Source organism: Puccinia triticina, chromosome 3A (genome assembly GCF_026914185.1).
Source record: "Puccinia triticina chromosome 3A, complete sequence".
In the NCBI taxonomy this organism is placed as follows: domain Eukaryota; kingdom Fungi; phylum Basidiomycota; class Pucciniomycetes; order Pucciniales; family Pucciniaceae; genus Puccinia; species Puccinia triticina.
Genome location: NC_070560.1, coordinates 8,025,368 through 8,048,265, shown reverse-complemented (window position 1 = coordinate 8,048,265; position 22,898 = coordinate 8,025,368). Strand labels below are relative to the sequence as shown.

The following is a 22,898-nucleotide window of genomic DNA, read 5'->3' as shown; positions in this document are numbered from 1 at the left end:
TGCGTTACCGCCAAACAAGCCGGCTAGATACTACTTTTCGAAAGACGGATCTGAACAGAGGATCGGAGGCCAAGTGATTAACCAACGCTTTCTCCGATACGAGTCAAGCAGATTATACAATCAACACGAAGGAACCAAGAACCATGGATGGATAGATGGATGAATGCGTGGCACTGCAACATACCCAAGGCCAAGTCGGATATGTATTATTGTGATATGGTTTCAGTGGACTGTGGCCCTGGCACGGCCAATCTGAGATCGATCAGCTGACTCACCACTCCAGTCCAGATCTGATTACGTCATGATCGACCAAGAAAGTTGCAGCGGGGAACCTATGACATCATCGGATATCCGGGTCTGCGTATCAGAATACCCTTGACATGGATACAAGAGATCTGGGTTCAAATCCCACAGGAAAAATAATAATTTATAGTTTCAAAACACACTGATACTATCTGGGTACCAGTAATCAAGATGCAGAGATCTTAGACATGGAAAAGCGCATCCAGACCTGAGCTCTATCACTAAACCAGTGCACAGGATTGAAGGTTTTGGATTACAAATTTCCTGAACTGGGGATCTCTGAACTTGTTCCTGCATGTAGCAAAATTCAAGCTTGAAACTCTCTAATAGTGCAAAGAAAAACAAAAATGTAGAACAGTAAATTCTCCAGGAGAAAGGAAACCATTCCTGCTGAAAAACAAATGGGTAAACAGAGAAAAATTAAAACCTGTCCAAATTTTCTTATATTTATGTTCATCAGTCAAACTTCCAGCCTGCCAATGGCCATAATAAAAACATGAAAACAAGGTTGGATCCAATATTGAATAATTGGCATTTCAATTAAGTACACTATGGTGAAATGGTGACCACTTTGACTCTTGAGTGGGTTAATGTGAAATATCCTAAAATCAAGTTGATATATGTCGCATCAAGCAGGTCATACACAAAAAATATTACCTGGAAATCAGAAAAGGAATTAGTAAGAAGATAACCAAACTCACTCGAAGTTTTCTGCAAGATCTCTTACCACAAGCAATGAAATTTCCATTTGCAGGATCATGAACAACAACACTCTTTCCACTAAGGTCTGTCATTTTTAAGACTTTGTCCACATATGGCCGGGGCTGAGCACGCCCACCAGCTGTAAGAGGATTCAGCTTTCCTCCTTTACCCGTCAAATCCTGAAGTCACATTCAGATCCAAAGAGAAGTGCTCAATAAGAATCTATAATACATATTGTGGGTTTTGCTAACTTACGCCAGTCTGGCAGTTGTTTTGAGGTGAGCCGACGGGACAGTTAGGCGTCTTGCCTAATAAATCAAAGTTGGCCCCTGCCGATGGACAGTTGACAACGTTACCGCCATTTATTTGAACTGCATTTACGTGAACTGCATCAAAATTTGAAGCAAATAAATACTTGATAAGTACGAATGGTTGTCGAGAAAAAGTAGCCATCCAAGTAGCAAGTACTCGCCATGACATGCATGTGCTTCCTTCCTCAAGCCATCGACTATCATTGAGACCTGAACGCCTCCCGAAACTGGCTTGAACTCCACAAACCCCGTAATTCCGAGTGTTGAAGTAATCTGAACGGCACAACTTACTGGGCCAGGCGTGGGTCCTGGCTTGGGAATGGGTCGTGGGGTTCCTGCTCCACGGACGATGGCGGGAACACAAGCAAAAATGAAGAATACTAGCCCTAGGCCATTGACTGACTTTACAATTTGAGGGTTCATACTGGCTCAGTATACTAGGAAACAGAAGTTTGTGCACAAAGCAAGCGTGGAGTGATTTGATTTGAGTTGAATTGGGATTGCCGTGCGGAGAATTTTGTAATTGGACTATTTTATATTGGTGATTATGGTGCAGAAAAGTATTCACTAGAAATCCTTTGGTGAAATTCACTGTTTACTCGAAATATCACTAGTGGATTGGAAACTAAGGTACCGAAGAGCTTTGCTTAGGGGACATAAACGTGATCAAATCAGCTGCTCAAGCCAGCACTTATATGTGCTGTTGATGAGGCAATATCGCGCTCGCAAAATAAGCTCATGTCGGCAAACGGTTGGTCTAGTAAAGCACTTGTTGTGAAGGGACTCATGCCGACTTGAAGGTAGCTAAGCAGCCAGAGAGCGCTATTAACTTTCAGTTTCTTCGGTTGGCATAAGTCGGTGTATTTTTCATCACGAGGTTCCAAGCACTCGTTTCTTTCTTGACTCCCGGGATTCGCCCATCATGCGTGTTGATATTTTGGCCATGTCAACACCCCAGTTTCTGGCTGATAAATTTTCATTATCATCCGATATTTTTAAGCTCGACGAAACGAGATCCATGGATACTTCTCCGGGTGGATCACCTCCTATCTGTGTCTCGGCGCAAAGTGCTAATTGTAGCTATGCAGTCTGAGATGCAGTAGCCATTCACCGTGGATAAGGAGCACATTAAAGATTGTTTCCGGTTTCTACCTCCGCTTACGTACCTCTGCCCATAGGTGATGCAAGTTCTTGATTAAAAGAATAACGGTTGCATAGACTTCATAGTTCATTAACGGGGTGGACTTTTTCGAAGGCCTGTCTCACTTGACACTGGTTGGCTCCGATGCACATACAAAGTGAGAATCAGGGAGTCTCTTGCTGGCGAAAAACTGGCCGCATATGGCTTGATGGGGTTTCATTAAAGGATTTCATTGCCAAGCAATGGTTCCGACCGGCAGCCTTCCCAGCCGACTTCGATCTCCAGCCATGTTTACAGCTCTATGGCACCCGTTTCTAGGCGGCTAAGTTGAACGCTGGCGTCAAGTAGATGGTAAATTGAACTGAAAGGGTGATTCTAACTGAGTAACAGTCTAGAGACGCGTGAAATTCGAGTGGTGGTCATTTTACAGAACTCTAGTGCTTCCGTGGGTTATAAGAAATGAGTCAACAGTGGTTTGATATTCTTTAAAATATTAAAATACGTTATGTAGCTGATCAATCTCTTGATTTATCAAAAGACCGGCCGCCGTCTGGTACACGCTGTAGATCATGATGCCAGAGTCTTACAAAATTACGATTGCGCGAGTAACCCGGAATTTCCGGTTCAATAGGGTTCTCGGTTGAACAACTGAATCATGGCATCTTGTGTCAGTGAGATGAGCGAGCCAAACCCGGTCCACGTCCACTCAAGATTAGCAGATAGTGTCCATTCTTGCCAAACTTACACTCGGTGGCTAGAGATGTGGATTAAAGGATTCTCCTTTGACTTGTTCTGATAATATTACCTTTTTAATTTTTTCCTTAATTATAACGGGCTGGGTCCCAATGCCATTGACGGAGATCGTCCCAGAACCAAACTGAAAATACTGAAGGCTGCTCAGAAGCATGAGAATAATGTTGGCTTGCTTGCCATGTGGTCACCAAAATGAACAACTTTCCTCACAGAAGCACCACAGTCTAATGTGTGGGAGTGGATGTCTCTTCCGGACAGTTGATTACGCCTGCCCATCCGGTAGTGAAGCCAGATCAATCCATTGAGCCATTTTCGCGACTCACATGTCACCACCTACACCGGCCTAGGTCCAGAGAGCAAGATTGGCACCATGCTGGACCTCGCTTTGCAAGAATCTCGGTACATATAAAGTTGAAGTCATATCATGTTGACACCCTTCCGTACCCTCATCAACTTTCCCCTCATCCCCCATACCCGTGTTGCATATTTGATTCTCGATTTCATCTGTAAAAAATCAGACCATGTTTCATTTTGGATCTCGCCTCTCAGTCCAGATCGCCCTCTGCATATCGGTTCTCGGATTGGTACAAGGGCTCAGCTTAGTAGGGCTCGATAACGCTTCAAGCGGTAGTGATATAGCTAGGGCATCATTCACGGGCTCAGGGATAACCGCCACTTTCAAGTTCTCCTCCAACCCATCTACCTCCGCGACCAGAGTTGACGTCAGTGTCACTGGATTAAGAAGTGGATTCGACAATCCTTACCATAGTGAGTACAAGTCATTGCATCTTGAGCACTCGACCCGCTGAGATCTAATTCTAGGATTACTTTTTCCATCCTATCTCCAGTCCACTCATACGGTGTTGGAGTGAACTCTAACTGCACCGCGACTGGGCCTCATTTTAATCCTACTAAGGCCCTAGCAGGACATTGTGACCCCGCCAACCCGAAGCTGTGTGAAATTGGGGTAAGCAATTTGATTCTCACCTGTTAGAACTCTCGGTTGTTCTCTAGCCCTTTTTTTTTTTACTCTTGTTAACAGACACGACTTTTCTCATCCTTTCTGCAATTTGGAAAAAAGGACCTGGCAGGAAAACATGGAAACCTTTTAAGCCGCCAATCAGTTTTTAGTACAACCTACGAGGACAGCTCCTTACAGCTTTCTCGTACAGGGGGCGGAATTTTCTATCGAAGCATCGTGATTCACGGCCCAAACAAAATAAAGTTGGCCTGTGGTGAGTCTCCAACTTTAGGTCCTGCCTGAATTAATCATTTCTTAAAATAATTGAAATAATACTTCTGTTTCAAAGGCACGATAATTCCCACAGCGGCTTCCCCAGCTGAGAAAATCGTAGGCGATTTGCTTTGATCCCGCAGGAACATACGCCGCTACAGCACTTGGACGGCAAAGCAACGGGGCTTCTTTTATCCTACTAAAGAAAAACCTGGTCGATGGGATAAATCCGAATGTGGCCTGTCATGCATCACATTACCTCAATTACTATACTCATTGAATATTCTCTTTCCAATTTCGTGTTCATTCTATGCGAAGGGTGTCAAAAATACGCTTCATGCTGGTTTTCTTGTAATTAGTGTGCTTAATATTTGTATCATATTCATAAATCACCTGGTTTGCTAGGGGGATTTCAAGTCTTCCAAGAGAAACTTCGAAATAGGGGTGTTTCAAAACTGAGGTTACTCAAATCCACCAGCCATGCCAATGGGCGTGCCACATTGAACTTCAAGTTTTATTTTTCTGATTATGGACAGGCTGAATTATGAAGGAATATGTGCTCGCTTCGAAAACGACCTGCTCGACTTGAATCAACTGTGAGAAAACATGATCCCAATGTTAAGTTCGCAACCAGCTTTTGCTTGAGTGTGTAGTGATTCAAATTTTAACTTTTCATGATTTAATTTTGAGAGAATAATCGGAGATGTCATTTAAAAGTCAATTTTACAAGATAAAACATATTACAACAACGATCGAAGCGAAAGGGAAGGATGGGGGAGAATCGATTCTCAAAGGGCAGAGTATCACAACTTTCAAGACATAGAATATAGATGCACCCGGACAAAAAAGACGCCCACAAGCGTGGAGAGACTGCAGGTTTCGATGGCTTGTAGGTTTCCGAATGATAATGGTCAGACTGTCTGGAACAGATTAGGCTTTGACCTTGATGATGTCTAAGATGAAGCGAGAGAGACAGAGAGAAACGTAAATAAGTGAGAAGGTTCAAGGGCGTATTGTTCAGGTGGAAGAAGCAACAGCAAAGGGGAAAGCGGCCCGCTTACCACAAGCGACGATGTCCTTATTGCTGTTGTGGATCATCACCGTTCTGCCGATGATACCACCGTCGGAGATGGGCGCGAGCTTCAACTTCGAGTCGCTAAACTTGATCGGCGTCGTCTTGCCGCCATAGCCGACCAGTAGCTTCCCGTGTCTCGCCGAAAGATTCTAGTAATGAATAGTGTTCCACGAAGAAGTTAGTCAACAATAAATAGAGCGGCGGAAAAACAAAGTAAGTGGCGAGAAAAGACCGAGGAGATATAGATTTACCCCTATTGGATGAGAATTCTTAGTTTCGACGACATTGGTGGGGTTGTAGACGACACCGGCATTTGAACAATCGCCAGGGGTATGCGCCCTTTCGTGAACTGATGGAGAAAGAGTTTGGACTCAGTTATTATTCCAATAAGGCTTGCACGAATGAACAGACTTACTGTGAAGGATGAATTCATGTTTGGAAGGCACTCCGGAGTACTCGATTGCCACGTTGGTTAGCCCATCTTTGCCATGGTAGAACAGAAACGTGGCCTTAAGTACGCCTGCTGCATCCTTCATCTGTGCCGTCGCGGACGTCGGGGCCGGGGTTTGAGGGATGGGTTGATTCGGAACGGCGGCTATGATGCCGAACTGCGAAGCCAGAACCAGGAGGGTCATGAATTGCATGCCGATTGATGAGCCGTTCTTGGAGCCCAGCATCTTTTTGACTTGTCTGTCGGGGATAAGGAGTAGGGGTTTCGATAACCAGACTTCTCTAGGATCAAATGGATGAACTAAGATCTACAGGATAGATGCTGCGGTTTGTATAGACAGATAAGTGATAATTTGAGAAGTAGAAGATTTCTTTATGGAACAAGGGGATGGATGGGTTCTTGCTAGGACATCTGGAGCATGAGGGAGTTTCAGCTTATATAGAGGAGGCCTGCTAGTAAGGGTGGGGAACTTCTCGTCAAGCTCCTGCTGGCATGCCTCCTTGGCGGTTACTCCAGTAACCTTAGGGTGAAGGGCGTCCAGACCAGGGGCGAGATGAGCGAGCATAAGGTGATTGTTTCCGTCTCCAAGGGCCTTAGACCGCGGCGTCCATGAAGTTACATGCTGTTGCATTGGCCATGCGCGATTATTACCTTGCCCCGGTGTGCCCATGCCACACGCGCGATTATTGCCCATATCAAGGGCCAAGTACAGATTTCTTTGAATCACTCACCCATCTTGTAAACGGGATTTGGATCTTCTGTAACCAGGAAGGTGACTGGATTCTGTTGCGCCCTGTGCAGCTCCATCGCCCAGAGAAAACGAGCAATATCATATATGCATGAGCCAAGTAGTGTCAAGTACGCCCTGAGCATCCAGTTGTCATGGCCAGTTTTGAGGGGTAAAACGGAAAAGTGCTCGGTGCTCTTGCCTCTGGCGCAGGGTCTAGCTGATTGCCTCCAGAATTCTATCGCCCCATGATGATGTATTTTTACACTGTCCGTTAGGGCTTAAAGTTCACCCGTTAATTGTATTTCCAGCATGAAGGGAAACTAGAACGTGATGCAAATGTGCAGTAAACGTAGCAGATAGAGGATACAACACCGCAATATGAGATCAGATAAAACGAATAAATAAATAATATATATCTTATGCACAGTTGGATGTCAAGGGATCAAAGGAAACCAGGAAATGCAGTAAACAGATAGCGCCAGATACAGCGACAACGGCGACAAGGACAAGGACAGGCGATGCAAGGAGAGATAAAACCGACTAGCCGAGGGACAAGAAATATGTGAACAATCAAAAATTGAGACTGTATTATTAGAGGACCATCAATTGGAAAACATCCCCCGGAACCATGGCGATGAATTTCTTGAGATCTTCGATCTTATCAGTCTCGCTATACCTGATCCCATAATTAACCAACCCAGGCCCATCAGAAAACGGTCGAACGGTCAAGCAGGGAACACGAGGAACGAATGGGTCGGAAAGATTACATCAAAGATATATATCAGTAAGATGCACACAAAGCAAAAGTACGCGGGGTTCCGCTTCTATGAGGGGGAGAGATAGCTAGGGAGATAGGGAAGGGAAACACTCAACTTCCTGAGATGATTTTCTAACGACGCTGAATCAATCAAGCCGATCTCATTCAATCTGCCCTGGAGCAAGTTAAGACAGTCCTCTGCGGAGCTGATGACAAGGGTAGTTGGCGCAGCAGGGCTGCCACTGTTTGGGGCTTGGGTGCTGGGCGTGCTGGCGCCCGAGGAGAAGAAGAAGCTGAATGACGGCTTCGAAGACTGGCTCCCGCTCGCCTTATACTTGGCGTGCTTCGATTGCTCGAGGATCCATTTGGATTTGCTGATGATCGTGTTCAAGTTTTTGACCGATTCGATTGTACTGACGCCTAGATTGCTACTGCTACTACCAACGCCATTACTAATCATGCTTGATTTCCTGCCGAAACTACCACTACCTCTATTGTTATTGTTACTACCATTAACTCCACTGCTTATGTTGGCTACTGTTATTAAGTTCTTGATTGTCTCTTCAGATCTCAGAATTTCAAAATATAGGATCGCGGTCGTCAGATTGTCTTTAAATAAAACCTCCGACCAAATCGCGGCAAAAGATAAGATATCGAGAATCTATTTGGGTAACAGGCGCAAGAATGTCATTATAGAGGTGGGTAGTAGTGACAACCATCTACAGTAGGACAAGCGCACCTGTTGAGCAAGTCGATCGATATCCTGCACTGTCATCAGTTCATCGATCCTGGAGCCCACGCGACTTGCGAGGGAGAACAGGGCCCTCCACAGCTCCCTCCAATCAAACCCTTCAAGCCGGACTTGATGTGATTGTAAACAGAACAACAACTCGTGGATCAGACGGAGACAAACCAGGTGGGTCTCGATCTTCAACTTCCTCTGCAAATTGTGCCGCAGATACAGAATCCCACAGTCTAGCATGGCTGCGATCGGCGCTCTCTCTAAGTCTGAGCTCGGCCCCAGTGGTGGTTGCCTCTAATTTCCGCATTGAATATAGCAAGCATATCAGCAATCTATAGAATGATTGTATGGGTTTCACTTACATCACGACAAAACGCAACGGCCACTTGAAATGATTCATCGGCAGCGCCACAGACGAACTTCTGACCCTCTTCGGCCAAATGGATAAGAATGACCAGAGCAAGTCGTCCGTAGAGCTCGGAGCGAGGACTGGAGCTTGCATGAGAGAGTAGGTAGCTAGAAAAGGAGAGAAAGCTTTGCCAGAAGGGTTTGCTCAACAGCAGAACGTTAAAGAAGGTTGTATTCGAACACAGGAGGTCGTAGATCGGCAGTAGAATACATGTGGGCCGACCCGGATGGCTGTCAAACGCTTGATTCATTGTCCGATTAGATGAATTGGCCTGTCTTGATAGCGGACTCGTGAAGACGCTTAAAACTGTGCTTGTAACTTGTCCTAGCAACGAGGAGTTTGAACTTTTCGAAGCATTGATATCCTGATAAGCTCTTGAAAAAAAATGAGGACAGATCAGTCAAATTGGTTTAACATAGGGGGATAATAATCAATGGCTCACACTCTCAAATCCTCAAGAGCCAAGATACTGAGACTGATGATTCTTTCCATTGCCTTCTCGTCTACGTAATCTTCCATCCTAACAAGATATGGGTTGCGAGATTCAAAACGTCTGAAGTTGGCCAGCAGATCGAGGAGCAAGACGCTATCGAAGACCAACGAGACCGTCTTGGGGCTTGCAACCAGCTGTCTCAATTTTGATTTGGAAGTTGAGGAGGTATGAGTGACGCGCCCCAGGATTCAATAAGACATACGCAAGTATGGATTGTATACCCACCGAGGCAATCGTGTTAAATAGATCCCTTCGTAAGAAGTACGCATTGATCGAGCCTTGATTGACACCAGAAACGACGGACAAAGCTAGTTGGAGAGTCCGATGACGGGTGCGTACTGGAGACAATAATGATCAGGAGCATGATAAATTCCTTCACACATTCATTCGACAGCAATCGGCAAAAGAGGCGCACATGATTGAGCTTGGTCGGAGAGAATCTTATCAATACTGTAGACGAAATCCTTTGTTTAGAATGATTGAAACCCAGAAGGTCAGCATGGGCCGTTGACTCCTTTTCAGAAAGTTCAGGATCTGGAGGATGAAAAAACAACGACTCAAACCGAGAAGACCGGGTCACTGTTGTCGATGGAACCAGCAATCAAACTGATAAGATCGAGGTTCAAGTTTTCGTATCCTTCTTTGGCCATGATCGTTTTGGAGATTGCCGATAGTGTCTACCCACACGTGACCATCAGTCAGTTGTTTATGACAAAGACGAAAACAAGGCTGTTTTCATTTCATGGTCTGAAGTACCTCCAAAGCGTTAGACAGTCGAATCTGATCAACTTCGTTTAGCTCACTGAGGGCAGAGTCCTCGGACGGATGGTCGACTGAGGGCTGGGTAGGTTGTTGGGCAAGGCCATTCTCGATCTCGGCAGCGTTTTTGAGACAGCGGATCCCATAGCCGGTCAAGTCGTTCAAGTTCTGCCTGTATACGCCGAGCAGCTCCTGGACGCTGAGCCGGTCCAATGTATCCCTCAGGTGCTCCTTATCCGGCTTCAACAAGTACAGATCCTGGAAAGCAAGGTGGGACAATGGTTCATTCACGCTTCTCGAGTGGATATAAACAACTGCTGAGATTGTATGTACCAGGTAAAACCTTTCCCTGGATTCGGGTGGGATGAGGTGGTCGGCTGGATGGAATGCCTGATCGATGGATGAGTACCATTTGAGGCTTCGCCGGCTGCTGGCTGGGGTGCTGGGTTGCTCGAGGGATGCTGCAGCAGTGGGGCTGTCGGGCTGTGTGGCGGGTGTGGTGCTGGTTGGTGGTGGTTCCATGTTGGGTGTGGTGGTTTGCACGGCCCGGCCTTGTCGGGGGAACGCTGAGTGCACGGCCAGGCTGAGCTGGACGAGCTCAATGGATTGGCGAAAGCTAGATAATCCAGCAGCACGTAGGGCGACTATGCACACCATGCCCCGCCCAGAAACCCACTCAAAAAATAACACACAATTCAAGGGAACGCGAACACATGCAGAAATAGGGTCATCTTCCTTGCTTCCAATGCTAACCAATCAAACAAAAAAAGTAGAGAGAGACAGAGCAGGAATTGTCGAAAACCCGTCCCAAGATACGATATAGTACAAGGTATGTCGTGTGCAGGCCTTCTCAATCATCAAAAGCAGAAAAGAAATATAAGACGAGCAAACCGGGGGATCTCAAAGCTTGTTGAACCGTTCCAACAGCTCATCAGGCTCCAGGTGATCTCTGGCAGTTCTCATCCTATGGCAAGCAAAGCACACGTAAACAAGGAAATCGGTCAGTACTCATCTGCGTGACAGCCATTCCAGGGAAGATAGCGCATAAAGCTCGAAAAGTGTGTGGCGAGGTGAAATTCAGAGAGACAAACCTGTGGGCAAGCACACAATCCCCATCTGATTTTCGAAGAATGAGAGGGGTCCAGAAACGAGCCTGTTAGTCCATTGCACCGAACATCTGAACGAAGCTACTAAGGATAGCACTGACCAACAAAGACAAAATCGCCACCCAGTTGGGCCATTTTACCACTGCGAAGGAAAGAACTTGTCCCCATCTTCCAGCCGTTCTAAATAAGCACACACATATCAGATACCACCATCAGTGCTGTGAACCTAACTCGGACAGTGTCGAATTCCGTAAAGATCGACGCACGGTCAGAGCGTTGAGCACGGTATTGGTGAGGCTCTGGGTGATATAACGTCCTTGAGTCTTGGGGTCGCCGGTATCGAACTTAGAGCTGATCGGAAATCGATGCGAGTGGCAATGAGTACTAGGCTTCAATAGGTCTATCGGGACGACTCGGCAGTTGACTCACATCATTCCCAAGGAGCTGAACAAATTGGCGGTGTTGTCCGAATAAATATCGAACGGGATATCTCCGAGTAGTTCTATTAATTTGATTGATTTTAGTCAGTCCCCAATCTGTTTTTCCTTGAAAAAAAATTAACCAGCAGAAGAAGTATGAACAGAGTACACACCTTTGTAGGATTTGATAACCGACCAATGTCCACAACCGATCACGATAATCTGCTTATCGCCAATCGGGTTCTGCTCGACCTGCTGCTTCAAGGCGACGAGGAACTCCTGACAGTACCCACAGAGAAAGTGTCTTCGATTGGGATACAATGTTCAGCATCGAGTGGTCCACCGGCTACACAGAACAAATATTGTAGAGTGGATGATGGATTACCTGATGAAGACAACACAGACTTTACCATGCCGGACGAGCCCGCCAAACGGCCTCTCGTTCCCGTCTTGGTCGAACACTCCGATCATCTCGGCCGCCTCGAGCGTCTTGGAGTCGACCAACTCGTCGTGTGGTGGGACACTCTTATCATCGGTCATCTTTTCTCGATTCTGTTGTAGGCTTCAGATGGTCAGAGTAATATGTAATAAAAGAGGATGGAACCGCTTTGTTGGTGGCCAACAGAAGTCTATGGATATCGGTTTGTCTGTACAGCTCTTATCTGAAGACGATCATGCAGATGAATCTACCATAACAGTCGAGGGTGGGAGATTGGCGATGGCTGCCCCATCTGTTCTTGTAATGTTTCATCTCGTTCTGACTCTGAAGTCGTCGTCATGCCTTCGTACAATAGAAATACATCAACCCACCATACTTATAGGGGCAGGCAAAGTTTCAACTGGAGTCACCAGCTGAGGAGTGCTGCAGCACATCCACCAGTATGTAAATACACGGGGGGAGAGCACAGCAACGCCAACGGCTGAAACGGTTGGAGAACGTTTGGGAAAAGTGTCCAGTTTCGGGCTATGTAAACACAACTTGTGGCCAAGCAAACCGATTAACATCATAGCAAAACCTTAACACCCTAAAAAGTGTTGAAAGCTGGAGAGATTGAAAGATACCAGAGGAGCCGACTCTGCCCCTTTTGTCCAAGCCTGTCTAACACATGGCTGTTATCTTGTGTGTGACTTGAGGAAAAAAGGGGGGTTGGCTTCAGTTTTGGCCAGGGAAGACTTACCAAGAGGGACAACCAACCATCATACTCCTATTGCTTTGATCCCACAATGGTATCCAACATCAGCTCCTCCTGACTGTTTGTGGTATTAATCGTGTCGTAAGAAACACAAACACAAACACAAACGTGGAAAAAAGATCAAGTTTGTTTTCCTGTTCTTTCTTTGCGATTTTTTGTTTTGAAAAAATGAGAAGAATGTACGTAAGGCGGGTTAAATAGCTAGAGACTAGAGTACGACGTGGGAGGTATCTATGGTTAGGAGTAAAAGTTTTTATGGTTTCATCGGATTCATTTTTTTTCGACGCACAGAAAGAAGGAAACAAGAACAACAAGGTTTTAAAAAAATCGATTGTTTTTTCATTATCTGAGAATGAGGGGTTTATCGACCCCTGCCCCGACCTCTTAGAGCCCCCCTTGCTGCTCCTCTCGGCATCTGAGGTCCGGCGCTCTGTTTCTCAGATTGTGGGTTTCGGACGGTCGCATCAACACTATAAATAAACACAAGAGCCAGGTCAGTTAATAAAGGAGTATCCAAGCGAGTGAGACAAGCATGGAGAACGGACCTTAAGATCATACAAGCGGCTTCAGTCGCGCCTTCCAAGGCGTTAGTCTTCACCAGCGCGGGTTCCCAAACAAATTTTTCATAATTGTCAGCGACGCCCAGATCAAGATCGACTTCCAGATTGACTCCGATCCATTTCTGATCCTGAGCGTGGAGCATCCGTAATTTGTTCAAGATGTCCGTCGCGTCTAGTCCAGCATTGTCACATAGCTGTCGAGGGATACATTCTAGAGATTTGGCGTATGATGCTAGCATTAACTGTTGTTTGCCTTGGATCAATTTCGACTCTTCTCGTAGATATTTCGAGACTTCCATCTAGACAAATAGGGCGACATTCAAAAAACAATTAATCTCGTAAATCATCCAAGGGAAGTTGAGGCGCTATCTGTTTTATCATTACCTCACAAGCACCGCCTCCTGCAACAACTTGATTATTTTTGATCGCCCTCTTGACGACCATAATCGCATCATGCAAACTTCGTTCGACCTCCGAGATAAACTGCTCAGCTCCACCTCGGAGGATCAAAGTGCACGCCTTGGAATGCTTCCCGCCCTGGAAAACGTTATACCGCTCGGCACCGATCTGGCGCTCTTCGAAGCTCTCACACGAGCCTAGGTGAGAGTCGTGGATATCGGTGGTGGTCGATTGGATCGAGCCTCCAACCGCTTGGACTACCCTTTTCAGATCGTCTGTCGGAATCCGCCCCGCACAGAAAATGTTTCGGTCGGCAAAGTATTGGGTTGCTAGATCGCCGATCGGCAATCGCGAGAGAACTATTTGAGCCCCCGTTGCAACGATGCTTTCTAGTTTTCGAAAGATGATCTCCCATTCGGCGTCAACTACCCGTTGGTAGTCCTATGATGACAATCACAACAAAATAAATCTAACTCCCATCTAGACGAGAGTGAGTGGGAAGGAAGATTATTCACCTCGACTTTCTCAATCCTAACTTCAGCATTATCCCTCTCCGCCTTAAGTTCGAGTTCGACGTTCAAACATAGCAGCTTGGGGGATTGGAAGCTCTTGGGTTGCTGCTCAAAACCAGCATAAGAGAAAGCCTTTTTGAAGGCGACACCTTTGATCAACAAACTGTCCTCCATCCCCCCACCGGGGATCTTCTTGATGCCAATCAACGATTCGTCCAGATCGTTCTGGTCTAGGGTCATCACTGCATCGACGACCATGTTTGAGAAGAATGGCTTGTGGTGGTGGATTAGCTTGGAGGACATCGAGGTCGAGGCACATTTAATCAGTAGTTCTCTGAATTTTGTTTCGTCTGATTTGTCGACTGTGATTGCCAGTTCCTTGACCTTGGCAACTGCCTGTGAATTGATAAAACTAATAGATGAATGGCAATACGATACAGAGTGAGACCAGAAGGTTTCAAGAAAAAATCACGTACCATTTCGCAAGCTTTACGGTATCCTTTGATGATGATGTGAGGACTAACACCTTCTTCGATATAGGGTTTACATTGCTTCAAAAGCTCAGCACAGAGTAAGACCACACTGGTTGTTCCGTCGCCCACTTCGGCGTCCTGTGCCCTTGCGATATCTACCAGGGTCTTGGCGGCCGGATGGACGACTTGCAACAGTTTCATGATTGTTGCCCCATCGTTTGAAATCGTTGCGTCACCATTGGTCTAGGAATCACGCGAAACAAAACCTGATTTAGAGGCGAATTCCTAAAAGGATCTCAGGGGAGGATTCAGATAGGGGACGTACAGCGACGATCAGCTTGTCCATCCCTCTGGGCCCAAGAGTTGAGGCGACAGTTTGGGCGACGGCGAGACAGGCATTGATGTTCGAGAGTAATTGGGGTGTGCCTTGAGAGGTATCGGTACCTTCGCGTAGCAAGATGATTTGGGGTTGGACATTGGGTAGTTGGGGTCGGCCGGCCATTGCAGATCGTTGGTACTGTTCTTCCGAGCAATTGATTGAGTCGTGAGACAAGCAAGATGAGGTTCAAAGGCCAGGTTGAGTCAGCGAAATTCCAGAACCGATCGAGCCGAGAGCATACTGCATATATGCAATATCACCATAATCCATATCGATCACTCTGTCTCTCCAGCGAGAGCTCACCAACACTTTACCTGTGGCAAAATGAAGAGGAGATGTGGAAAGCAAATGGCAAGGAAAAAACAAAAAGGCCTGAATACTCCCGGAATCCAGCAGCCTTCCTAGCAGTAATAATGAAAGATCAATTTCCTGGAAGGCAGACATAAAATTGCTTGGAAAGTTTACATGTTGTTGATCCACAAAAAGCAGAACAATTATGTTGTTTCTCTGAGAATCTACGAAAATCTATGTAGTATATCCTATTCTATTTCCCTCTTCCACCCTTTTAGGATTGCAGACCTTGAAAACCAAGATTTTCTCTCTGAATTGCAAAATTGCCCATGAACCCATCCAAATTGAGATAGTGTTTATCTGTATGTACAAGGATGGATTTTATTCTATATAACCTGGTCCTATGGATGAACACCGAGTTGCAAAAGTGCATGAAAGCCACACTGTACTACACCCCCTAAGCCTTCTTTAATGTTTTTTTGAAATTTGGTGTTCAATAAAAGACTTGAACGCCAACTTGCAAAAGTGCATGCAAGTTGTGCATGGCCAACTTTGAATCCCCCTAATATAGAGGAGTAAGATCTAGTGAACACTCAGTTTCCTTCCTAATAGTCTGGCTCTGTTTGATGGTGGAATTTCTCCCACTTTGAACCTGATTTTGTACATATTTTATTACCCATTGTGGAGGGCCATCCATGAAATTGAATACTGAAAAGTTTGAGGCACTTGTAGGAGATGATGATAGATTCTGATCCAATGTCTTTGGGTGGTTGAATGTATAATTGATAGCCTGGAAGGTGATATTCACTCGGCTGGTGTGGATTCCTCTGAGATAGATGTTGGCTTACTTGATGAGGTTTTGATTAGGCTCACCACAATGGTGTTGGTCAAACAAATGTATCCTAATCTCCAGACTAGAGCAAGGCCTTCAGAGATAGAAAACAGCGCCAACAGGATCAACTATCCTGTTTTATATTAATCTCATCTATATACACAAATATCATTCTCATCTCAACAGAAGAGCGGCCAATAACCCTTCTCATTACATACTTTCTCATTGCCTGGTATCTAACAAGGATTAAATATTTGACCTTTCAAAGTTCTCAGTTTTGATCAGGCTTGTCATCTGATCCATCTGGTTGGCCATCTGCTCAATGAGGATTTTCTTTCTGTTGTTTAACTGTGTGGAATTAAGTCGGAATGTCCAGTGTACCAGTTGTTCTGTGACAGATTTTTTAGATTTTAGCCAAAAACAACCAATTGAGTTACTTTGTAACTTCGAAAGCCAAAGGAAAATTAGGTATCTACATAGATGATAAATGGATTCGAAGTATGCCGTGATTTTGTCTGATTTAGGCAGGATGGATTCTACAAGGGTATGAGGCAGAGACAGTACGGTGACTCCCTAGCCATGCACAAATGTGACGGACCAGTGGGACAACGAGCTGATTGATTGATCAGGCTCACGGGTCATGAGGCACAATGGTGGCTATTTTTGACAACAGAAGAATAGAAGATAAGCAAAAGTCAGAAGAGCTGACAAGAAAGAAGTAACCTAGTCAAACAGTCAGAAAGCTTACCACATGTCACCGGGGTGCCGGTCGGATCGTAAACCACGATACTTTTACCAAAAATGCCTAGTTCCGAGTAACCAAATCTGAGACTGGGATCAAAATAGTTAGAGTTGGAGTCGGGGATATGTTTGAGCTTGCGATGTTTGCCGGACAAATTCTTAGGAGAGAGAAGAGATAATCTTTTGTTTGTCAGGTATAGCCGATTCACTCATTGATGAGACCGGAGGCTTCAACTTACACCTGATTCACAATAGGCAGGTTGTTCGGGTTTGCATTTAAATTCATCAGAACCTTTGTAGGTCGACTTTGTTGGATTCCATAGGTCCCCGACGTCCTTGCATTCAATCTCATCCCCATGGGCAATCGGCTTTTCGTGGACTGATGGTTGTGATGGTTTTTGTTTGTTCGGGATGGGGTCAGTTTTCGAGAGCTAATCCAGTACAGTGACAAAATTTTCACTACTTATGTGCTTACTGGAATAGTCAAAATCTTGGCCATCTGGCACTCCGGAATATGTGAGGTGAACGCCCGTCAGTGGAAATGGAACGGTTGCGTAGCCAGTAATGTGGAGTGAGGTGAGGGAGGTGCCGGAATGTAAGAGCAGAAAAGTAAAGACAGCTTCAAATCCTTTGGCATTGAGTGTGGCTTTCGCTGTAGTAGGATATTTCGGTGTTGATGGAGGTTGCCCAGCCGGATGCGCGGAGCTCAGATCTACAATGGCTGCAAGGAGCCCTACGAGGATCCATTTGCTCTTCGAGTAAAACATTTTGTTCTTGGTAATGACCAGTGGGTTGATGGATGGAGTGTGGAGGACTGCACACATAGACAGGCTGAAGATGATGTGAAAGCTGCCCAGCCTCACTGCATCAATCGAGGGTTTTCCGTCGCATCCGTGGCGAGGGTGACTATAACATGAATGTTGTTCTAGTTACGAATCAATTCCAAAATTCCTGTAAGACAGGGTCGACTCTTCGGGGGCGGGAAGGGACGGCGTCCCCCCTCCACAAAGAGGACTCAGTTAAGTTTGTAGGGGTCGACCGTCCAAGCCATCCACCAAAGATGTTGGCGGGTTGAATGCTGATGCGGACACTCCTCACCCAAAAGCATGCACCAAACACAGCTTATAAGCTGTAGTAGCGAGCTTAACTACAGTTGCGCGTGGCATTCTACTGTACGGAGGTTTTGATGTTGTGTTACCGGGAGCGCAGCGGGAGGTGGGTGAGGTCCATGGAACCGTCCAGCCCTCCCTGTACACGCTGTGCCCCAACGCACGCAAGAGGCGCCAACGGCTGTACGCGCCTGCTCGTATTTGGGCGCCGGAGATAGCGTATACAGGGAGCAAGAGGAGGTCGCTGCCCCTCAGAGGCCTCAGGGTCCCCCATTGATACCCTCAATGGTAGGCATAACCCAGTGATTCCCATCGACATGGAGCAGATAAATTGGCTCGGATTCACCGGTATTTTGTGGGCCTAGACGAAGAGGCAAGAAGGAGCTACTTGTCAGAGAGGACAAAAAAATAACTGGGCGGGTATACGTGTTCGCAATAATTTGCCCGTGCTCTAACTTATTGAGCCATTTTTCCGCTGGAACCATTGCTTTTGTGGCAGGGCCGGTAACCTTGAGGGCTTCGAGAATCCTGTTGATTTCGGCTTCACCGCCCTGCAATTTTGAGTAGAAGTTTTTGTGGTTGGCAATCTCGTTGATCATTTCCTCCCTGACCTGGAGCCATCCGTCCTTGCCATCGTAGCCGAGCGCTTTAGAAATGCAGTGAAACCCGCAGTTACCATCTCCGATTGGGTTAAAAACGTCCTCAATGTACATGCGGAGGTGTTCTGGAATCTGGTTGAGGTAAATGGCCTGTTAAAATACAACTCATAAATCTGTAAGCCACATGTATGATCATTACTGGAGTTTTACACACCTTGTTTGGTTTAATTAGCACGTCGCTTGTGTTCGCTTTGCTTTCAGGAGCATTTTTGATATTCGCTTTGCTTTCAGGAGCCTTTTTGATGTTCACTTTGCTTTCAGGAGCCTTTTCCTCATCATCTGTCAATTCGGAATCCGTGCTTGCTTCAATATACTTAGCTTGGTAAGTGTCAGAGTTGTTTTCTTCGCTCTCATCTTCTGGGCTATCCTCGTCATTGTCGTCATCTACATCTTCATTTTCGTCATTATTCTGTTTGATTCGCTTAGATCTTCGTTTGGGCTGCTTTTGAGGTTTGGCAACTCTCTTCTTTTGTGATTGCTGCTTCTTTAACTCGGCTTCTACGATCTCGAAGGCCGACGGATCTCTCTTAGTCGATTTTTTAGCTTGCTTCTTGTTTCTTGGCCGGCCTTTTGGTTTCTGTTTGATTGCTGGGGCTTGAATGGGGACGACAGTATGGGTTCCGGATGCCGGTTGGTGGATTTGTTCAAAGAGTGTGGCTAGTCTTCTGGGAGGCTCATTGCCGAGGGCAGCAGTGAGTTTCTTGATTTCCTCATTGAGGTTGAGTTCGAGTGCATCTTTTTTCTACAGGCAGCAAGGGAATTACATTGGATCTTAGCTCAACACATCAAGTCCAATCAGATAAAATGGATCCAAACAGCTTACTCCAACCTCCGGATTATATCTCAAATGCCATTGGAGATGGAAATCCTCTGGCATAATCATCCTTCCACTCTCCAATGTTTCGGCGATCTTGTGAGCACAAGGGATTCCAATTCCTTTGGTGAGAGTTTCAGAACAAGGTTCCGTTGGGTCCAGGTTTTTCAAGAGGTCAAATTGCTCAATTGATTGCTTGATTGCAAAGGTGGAGATCTTGCCGAGGATTGCGATAAAAGGTTTTGGGACGCTGATAAGAGTCTTGATGGTATCTTTACCAATTGATTCATGGATTTGATTGATCTGAGCGTTGACTGCAAGCAAGAGTGAATTAAAAACAGAGAGCATATCACCCGTAGAGTTTGTGATGAATGTTTTGAGATAAGCGTGACCAGATTCGACCCTTGAGGTGTTGAGATTGCGCAGGTGAGGATACTGGCAAGCCCAGGCCACCACAAACTGCTCCTTGAAAGGAATTATCCACTTCTCGAGGTACGCTAGAGCTGCTGGCTGAGTGGCTAAGAATGCCTTCAAGTTAGTGTATCGTTCTTCATATAGTCTGGGTGTTTTTGAGTACGTAACGAGTCTCCAAAGAGCCATGAATTCATCCCACGGGTGTTCCTCTTTCTTCTGTTTTTTGCCGGCAGAGGCGGAGGTTTTAGCGGCTGAGGGAAAGTACTTTCTGCAGTTGGTTGTTATATTTTTGTTGAGATGCCAAGTGCAGAGGTTGGCTCAAGAATCGGGGAATACTGATTCAAGCGCTTGGCGTAAGGCATCATCTCTATCAGTAATGAAAACTTTTGGCATGCGTTCCGGCTGCCAGACAAGCTTTTTGAGAACTTCAATCGCCCAGAGATAATTTTCTTTGTCTTCATGAGTCAGGAAACAGAACCCTATTGAGAAAGATCGATTTGTAGCAACTTGTCCAATGATATGCAAGAGAGGGATATCATATTGATTGGTCTTGTATGTGGCGTCTAGTAGGGCAACGTGATGGTTGAGTCGCGCGAGGTGAATTGATCCTGGGTGAGCAAAAAAGAGGTTTTGAATGGATCCATTGGCATTCACCTTGGCTTCCCATGACCAGTTCATCTCCTTCAAGATTCTCATCATAGCTTCCATTGGGTTCCTCCCGTCTAATTCCTCTCGCCGGATCTTCTGTAATGCTTTGGAGATTGTCTTGTTAGTTGCGAGTGTATTTTCATTGGATGTTCGGAGTTGTAAGAGAATTTGGGCAGGCTTTAGATTTGCCTTTGAGAGCTTCCGGATATCTTCAACTTGTTCTGGTAAGAGTTGCTATTGGGTTCCTCCCATCTAATTCCTCTCGCCGGATCTTCTGTAATGCTTTGGAGATTGTCTTGTTAGTTGCGAGTGTATTTTCATTGGATGTTCGGAGTTGTAAGAGAATTTGGGCAGGCTTTAGATTTGCCTTTGAGAGCTTCCGGATATCTTCAACTTGTTCTGGTAAGAGTTGCTTGTGAGCCACATGGGAATAAGCACCAGGCGATGGTTCGTGGTTGTGGGTGGCGTGCCGAGTATCCAAGGTCCAAGTTTTTTCAAGTTTTTTCTTGCTGGTTGGCACAGAATCCCTCAGTTGAAAAGGGCAGTCAATCTTCACTGAAGTAGTTTGTTGTCCGGAATTGTGTGATTTCTTGCCGCGATATTTCCCGGAACGGTCACAGCCTAGATATACGTTTTTGTTGCGAACAGAGTTGATTTTTGACACCGCATATCCATGGGTTCTAGCCCATTGTTGACAGAAATAAACTAAGTTGTCCATCGATAATAAACGTGCCCTTGGAGGAGGGTCCAGTGGATCTAAACAATAAAAAAACCTTTCAATTCAATTCACTTATCATAAACAAGAGATAATATCTACATACCTCCTTGCGCAAAGTTGTAACTCTTTGGGTCGGCAATCAGTAATGGTGTTTCATTTGTCAGAGATTTCGCAATAGAGTCTTTCGTCAGTTCGGAGTCTTTTGTCAGTTCGGAGTCTTTGGTTGGTTCGGAGGCTTCGGTTGGTTCGGAGTCTTTGGTCTGTTTGGAGTCATTGGTTGGTTCGGAGTCTTTGTTTGGTTCAATAAATGCTTTTCCGCTTTTCTGGCCAGAATCTTGGGTAGTTTCATTTTCCGGAAGACAATTGATCAGGGATTCCTTGCTAGAAAGAGCTGGTGCAACGGGACGATCCAGTTTTGCTGTAGTAGCTGGGGCCGAAGAAGCAATAATTGAGTCACCTGGTTCCAAAGCCGAATCCAGGGGCTCAGTTAGGTCCGGTGGTACTGGTACTGAGATGGGAGCCGATGCTGTGGGTACTGAGATGGGAGCCGATGCTGTGGGTACTGAGATGGGAGCCAATGGTCTGTTCGCTCCGAAAATTTTCATGATGTTCTGCATTTGCTCCCACATTTCTGGCAAGACAAAAACACCGTTTGTTGATGAAGTATTTTCTGCCATTTTTTTCGATTGAAGCCTGGAGAAGGTGTTTTTCAGTTGGATCAGAGTGTTCGAAGGGGATAGGAGTTCCGTGGGTGGGGGGCATGACTTACAAGTTGCTTGTATGAGTGTCCCGGCTCTGAGGGGAGAGGAGTGCCGTTGATTATTCTGGAAGGGGGTTGGTGTAGCTTCAAGTGCACGGTGTGTGCAGAATTGGTGTGTACTGAAGTATTTATTGGAGTGAACATGAGTTCACTCCATTTCCAAAGAAGGAGAAATTTTCAATTTGGAGTGCTTGGGTGTTCACACCAAAATTCTTTGAGTGAGCATATAGACACTCCAATTCAGACCCTCTTTTGGAGTATGCCAATGTTTACTCCAACTCCCTTTGGAGTAAACCTCATCTCACTCCAAATAAATTGGAGTGAACAGGTTTCTACGCCATTTTCGGCCATTTTTGGCGTGCATGTAGCAATTCTTTGGCGTGCCTAAAGCCGGACCCATGCCCTAAACCGATATATATGGGTTTAGGGCATGTGCTAAGACCATACATATGGGCTTGGGCGGGGCCTAAGGCCATGGGTCCCAAAATCTGAGCCAGAAAAAAAAAAAAAAAAAAAAAAACCGCTGGGCCAAATGCTTTGCCGCTTTAGATCTGAAGAGTACACACCCAGTAGACCTCAAAAATGTGGTTGCTGTGTTTTATTGACCCCCTGCGCGACCCCAGTTTTGCCCCGCGTGAGCGAGTCAAGTTTTGTGGGCAGCTTGATACAGTAGAATGCCGCACACAACTGTAAGAGCATCCACATCGGTGCGGGTGTAACTCGAGGAGTAGCGGATTAGCTTACTCCGGGATTAGCGCTAATCCAGGTGGTCAACCGCATTGGTGCGGGCTTAATTGCTGTGTAAGTATGGTGTATGCACCTGCAGCTTATGTCAGCTGTGTTTGGTGCATACATTTGAGTGGGGAGCAGTGCCCGCATGCATGGGAATATGCATGTGAGGCTTACTCCCAGGATTAGCAAGGAGTAAAGTTACTCCTCCTTAGTCCAAATCGTACTCCAAGGAGGAGTTTAGTCCGACTAAATTGGACCCAATGCGGTTGCCGAGGAGGA

The 22,898-nt window shown here is 45.8% G+C and overlaps 7 protein-coding genes across 7 annotated transcripts; 1 reads left to right on the top strand and 6 right to left on the bottom strand.

Moving 5' to 3' along the window:
- Nucleotides 1–30: 30 nt before the first annotated feature.
- On the bottom strand, nucleotides 31–1,739 carry PtA15_3A859 (uncharacterized protein; the record flags this gene model as incomplete). Its single annotated transcript, XM_053167868.1, has 6 exons — nucleotides 31–87; nucleotides 185–238; nucleotides 947–960; nucleotides 1,031–1,184; nucleotides 1,261–1,391; nucleotides 1,478–1,739. The coding sequence occupies 6 exons, from the start codon at nucleotides 1,737–1,739 to the stop codon at nucleotides 31–33; spliced, it is 672 nt and encodes a 223-aa protein (XP_053019043.1).
- A 1,992-nt stretch (nucleotides 1,740–3,731) lies between these two features.
- On the top strand, nucleotides 3,732–4,579 carry PtA15_3A858 (uncharacterized protein; the record flags this gene model as incomplete). The annotated part of the gene is made up of 4 exons (XM_053167867.1): nucleotides 3,732–3,978; nucleotides 4,059–4,177; nucleotides 4,292–4,445; nucleotides 4,521–4,579. 4 exons carry the CDS (start codon nucleotides 3,732–3,734, stop codon nucleotides 4,577–4,579), a joined length of 579 nt encoding a protein of 192 aa, XP_053019042.1.
- A 795-nt stretch (nucleotides 4,580–5,374) lies between these two features.
- On the bottom strand, nucleotides 5,375–6,196 carry PtA15_3A857 (uncharacterized protein; the record flags this gene model as incomplete). The annotated part of the gene is made up of 4 exons (XM_053167866.1): nucleotides 5,375–5,397; nucleotides 5,506–5,668; nucleotides 5,771–5,868; nucleotides 5,935–6,196. The coding sequence occupies 4 exons, from the start codon at nucleotides 6,194–6,196 to the stop codon at nucleotides 5,375–5,377; spliced, it is 546 nt and encodes a 181-aa protein (XP_053019041.1).
- A 1,095-nt stretch (nucleotides 6,197–7,291) lies between these two features.
- Nucleotides 7,292–11,925, bottom strand: PtA15_3A856 (uncharacterized protein; the record flags this gene model as incomplete). Its single annotated transcript, XM_053167865.1, has 17 exons — nucleotides 7,292–7,376; nucleotides 7,574–8,118; nucleotides 8,197–8,493; nucleotides 8,562–8,982; nucleotides 9,051–9,235; nucleotides 9,327–9,439; nucleotides 9,517–9,565; nucleotides 9,665–9,778; nucleotides 9,858–10,118; nucleotides 10,194–10,335; nucleotides 10,786–10,824; nucleotides 10,952–10,976; nucleotides 11,068–11,146; nucleotides 11,233–11,317; nucleotides 11,396–11,468; nucleotides 11,559–11,689; nucleotides 11,771–11,925. 17 exons carry the CDS (start codon nucleotides 11,923–11,925, stop codon nucleotides 7,292–7,294), a joined length of 2,799 nt encoding a protein of 932 aa, XP_053019040.1.
- Nucleotides 11,926–12,939: 1,014 nt separating this feature from the next.
- Nucleotides 12,940–15,024, bottom strand: PtA15_3A855 (uncharacterized protein; the record flags this gene model as incomplete). Its single annotated transcript, XM_053167864.1, has 6 exons — nucleotides 12,940–13,048; nucleotides 13,124–13,437; nucleotides 13,523–13,978; nucleotides 14,053–14,445; nucleotides 14,526–14,765; nucleotides 14,848–15,024. 6 exons carry the CDS (start codon nucleotides 15,022–15,024, stop codon nucleotides 12,940–12,942), a joined length of 1,689 nt encoding a protein of 562 aa, XP_053019039.1.
- A 1,631-nt stretch (nucleotides 15,025–16,655) lies between these two features.
- Nucleotides 16,656–17,532, bottom strand: PtA15_3A854 (uncharacterized protein; the record flags this gene model as incomplete). The annotated part of the gene is made up of 4 exons (XM_053167863.1): nucleotides 16,656–16,681; nucleotides 16,773–16,923; nucleotides 17,005–17,144; nucleotides 17,241–17,532. The coding sequence occupies 4 exons, from the start codon at nucleotides 17,530–17,532 to the stop codon at nucleotides 16,656–16,658; spliced, it is 609 nt and encodes a 202-aa protein (XP_053019038.1).
- A 3,690-nt stretch (nucleotides 17,533–21,222) lies between these two features.
- PtA15_3A853 (uncharacterized protein) lies at nucleotides 21,223–21,756 on the bottom strand (the record flags this gene model as incomplete). Its single annotated transcript, XM_053167862.1, has 1 exon — nucleotides 21,223–21,756. The coding sequence occupies one exon, from the start codon at nucleotides 21,754–21,756 to the stop codon at nucleotides 21,223–21,225; it is 534 nt and encodes a 177-aa protein (XP_053019037.1).
- Between the last annotated feature and the right edge of the window lie 1,142 nt (nucleotides 21,757–22,898).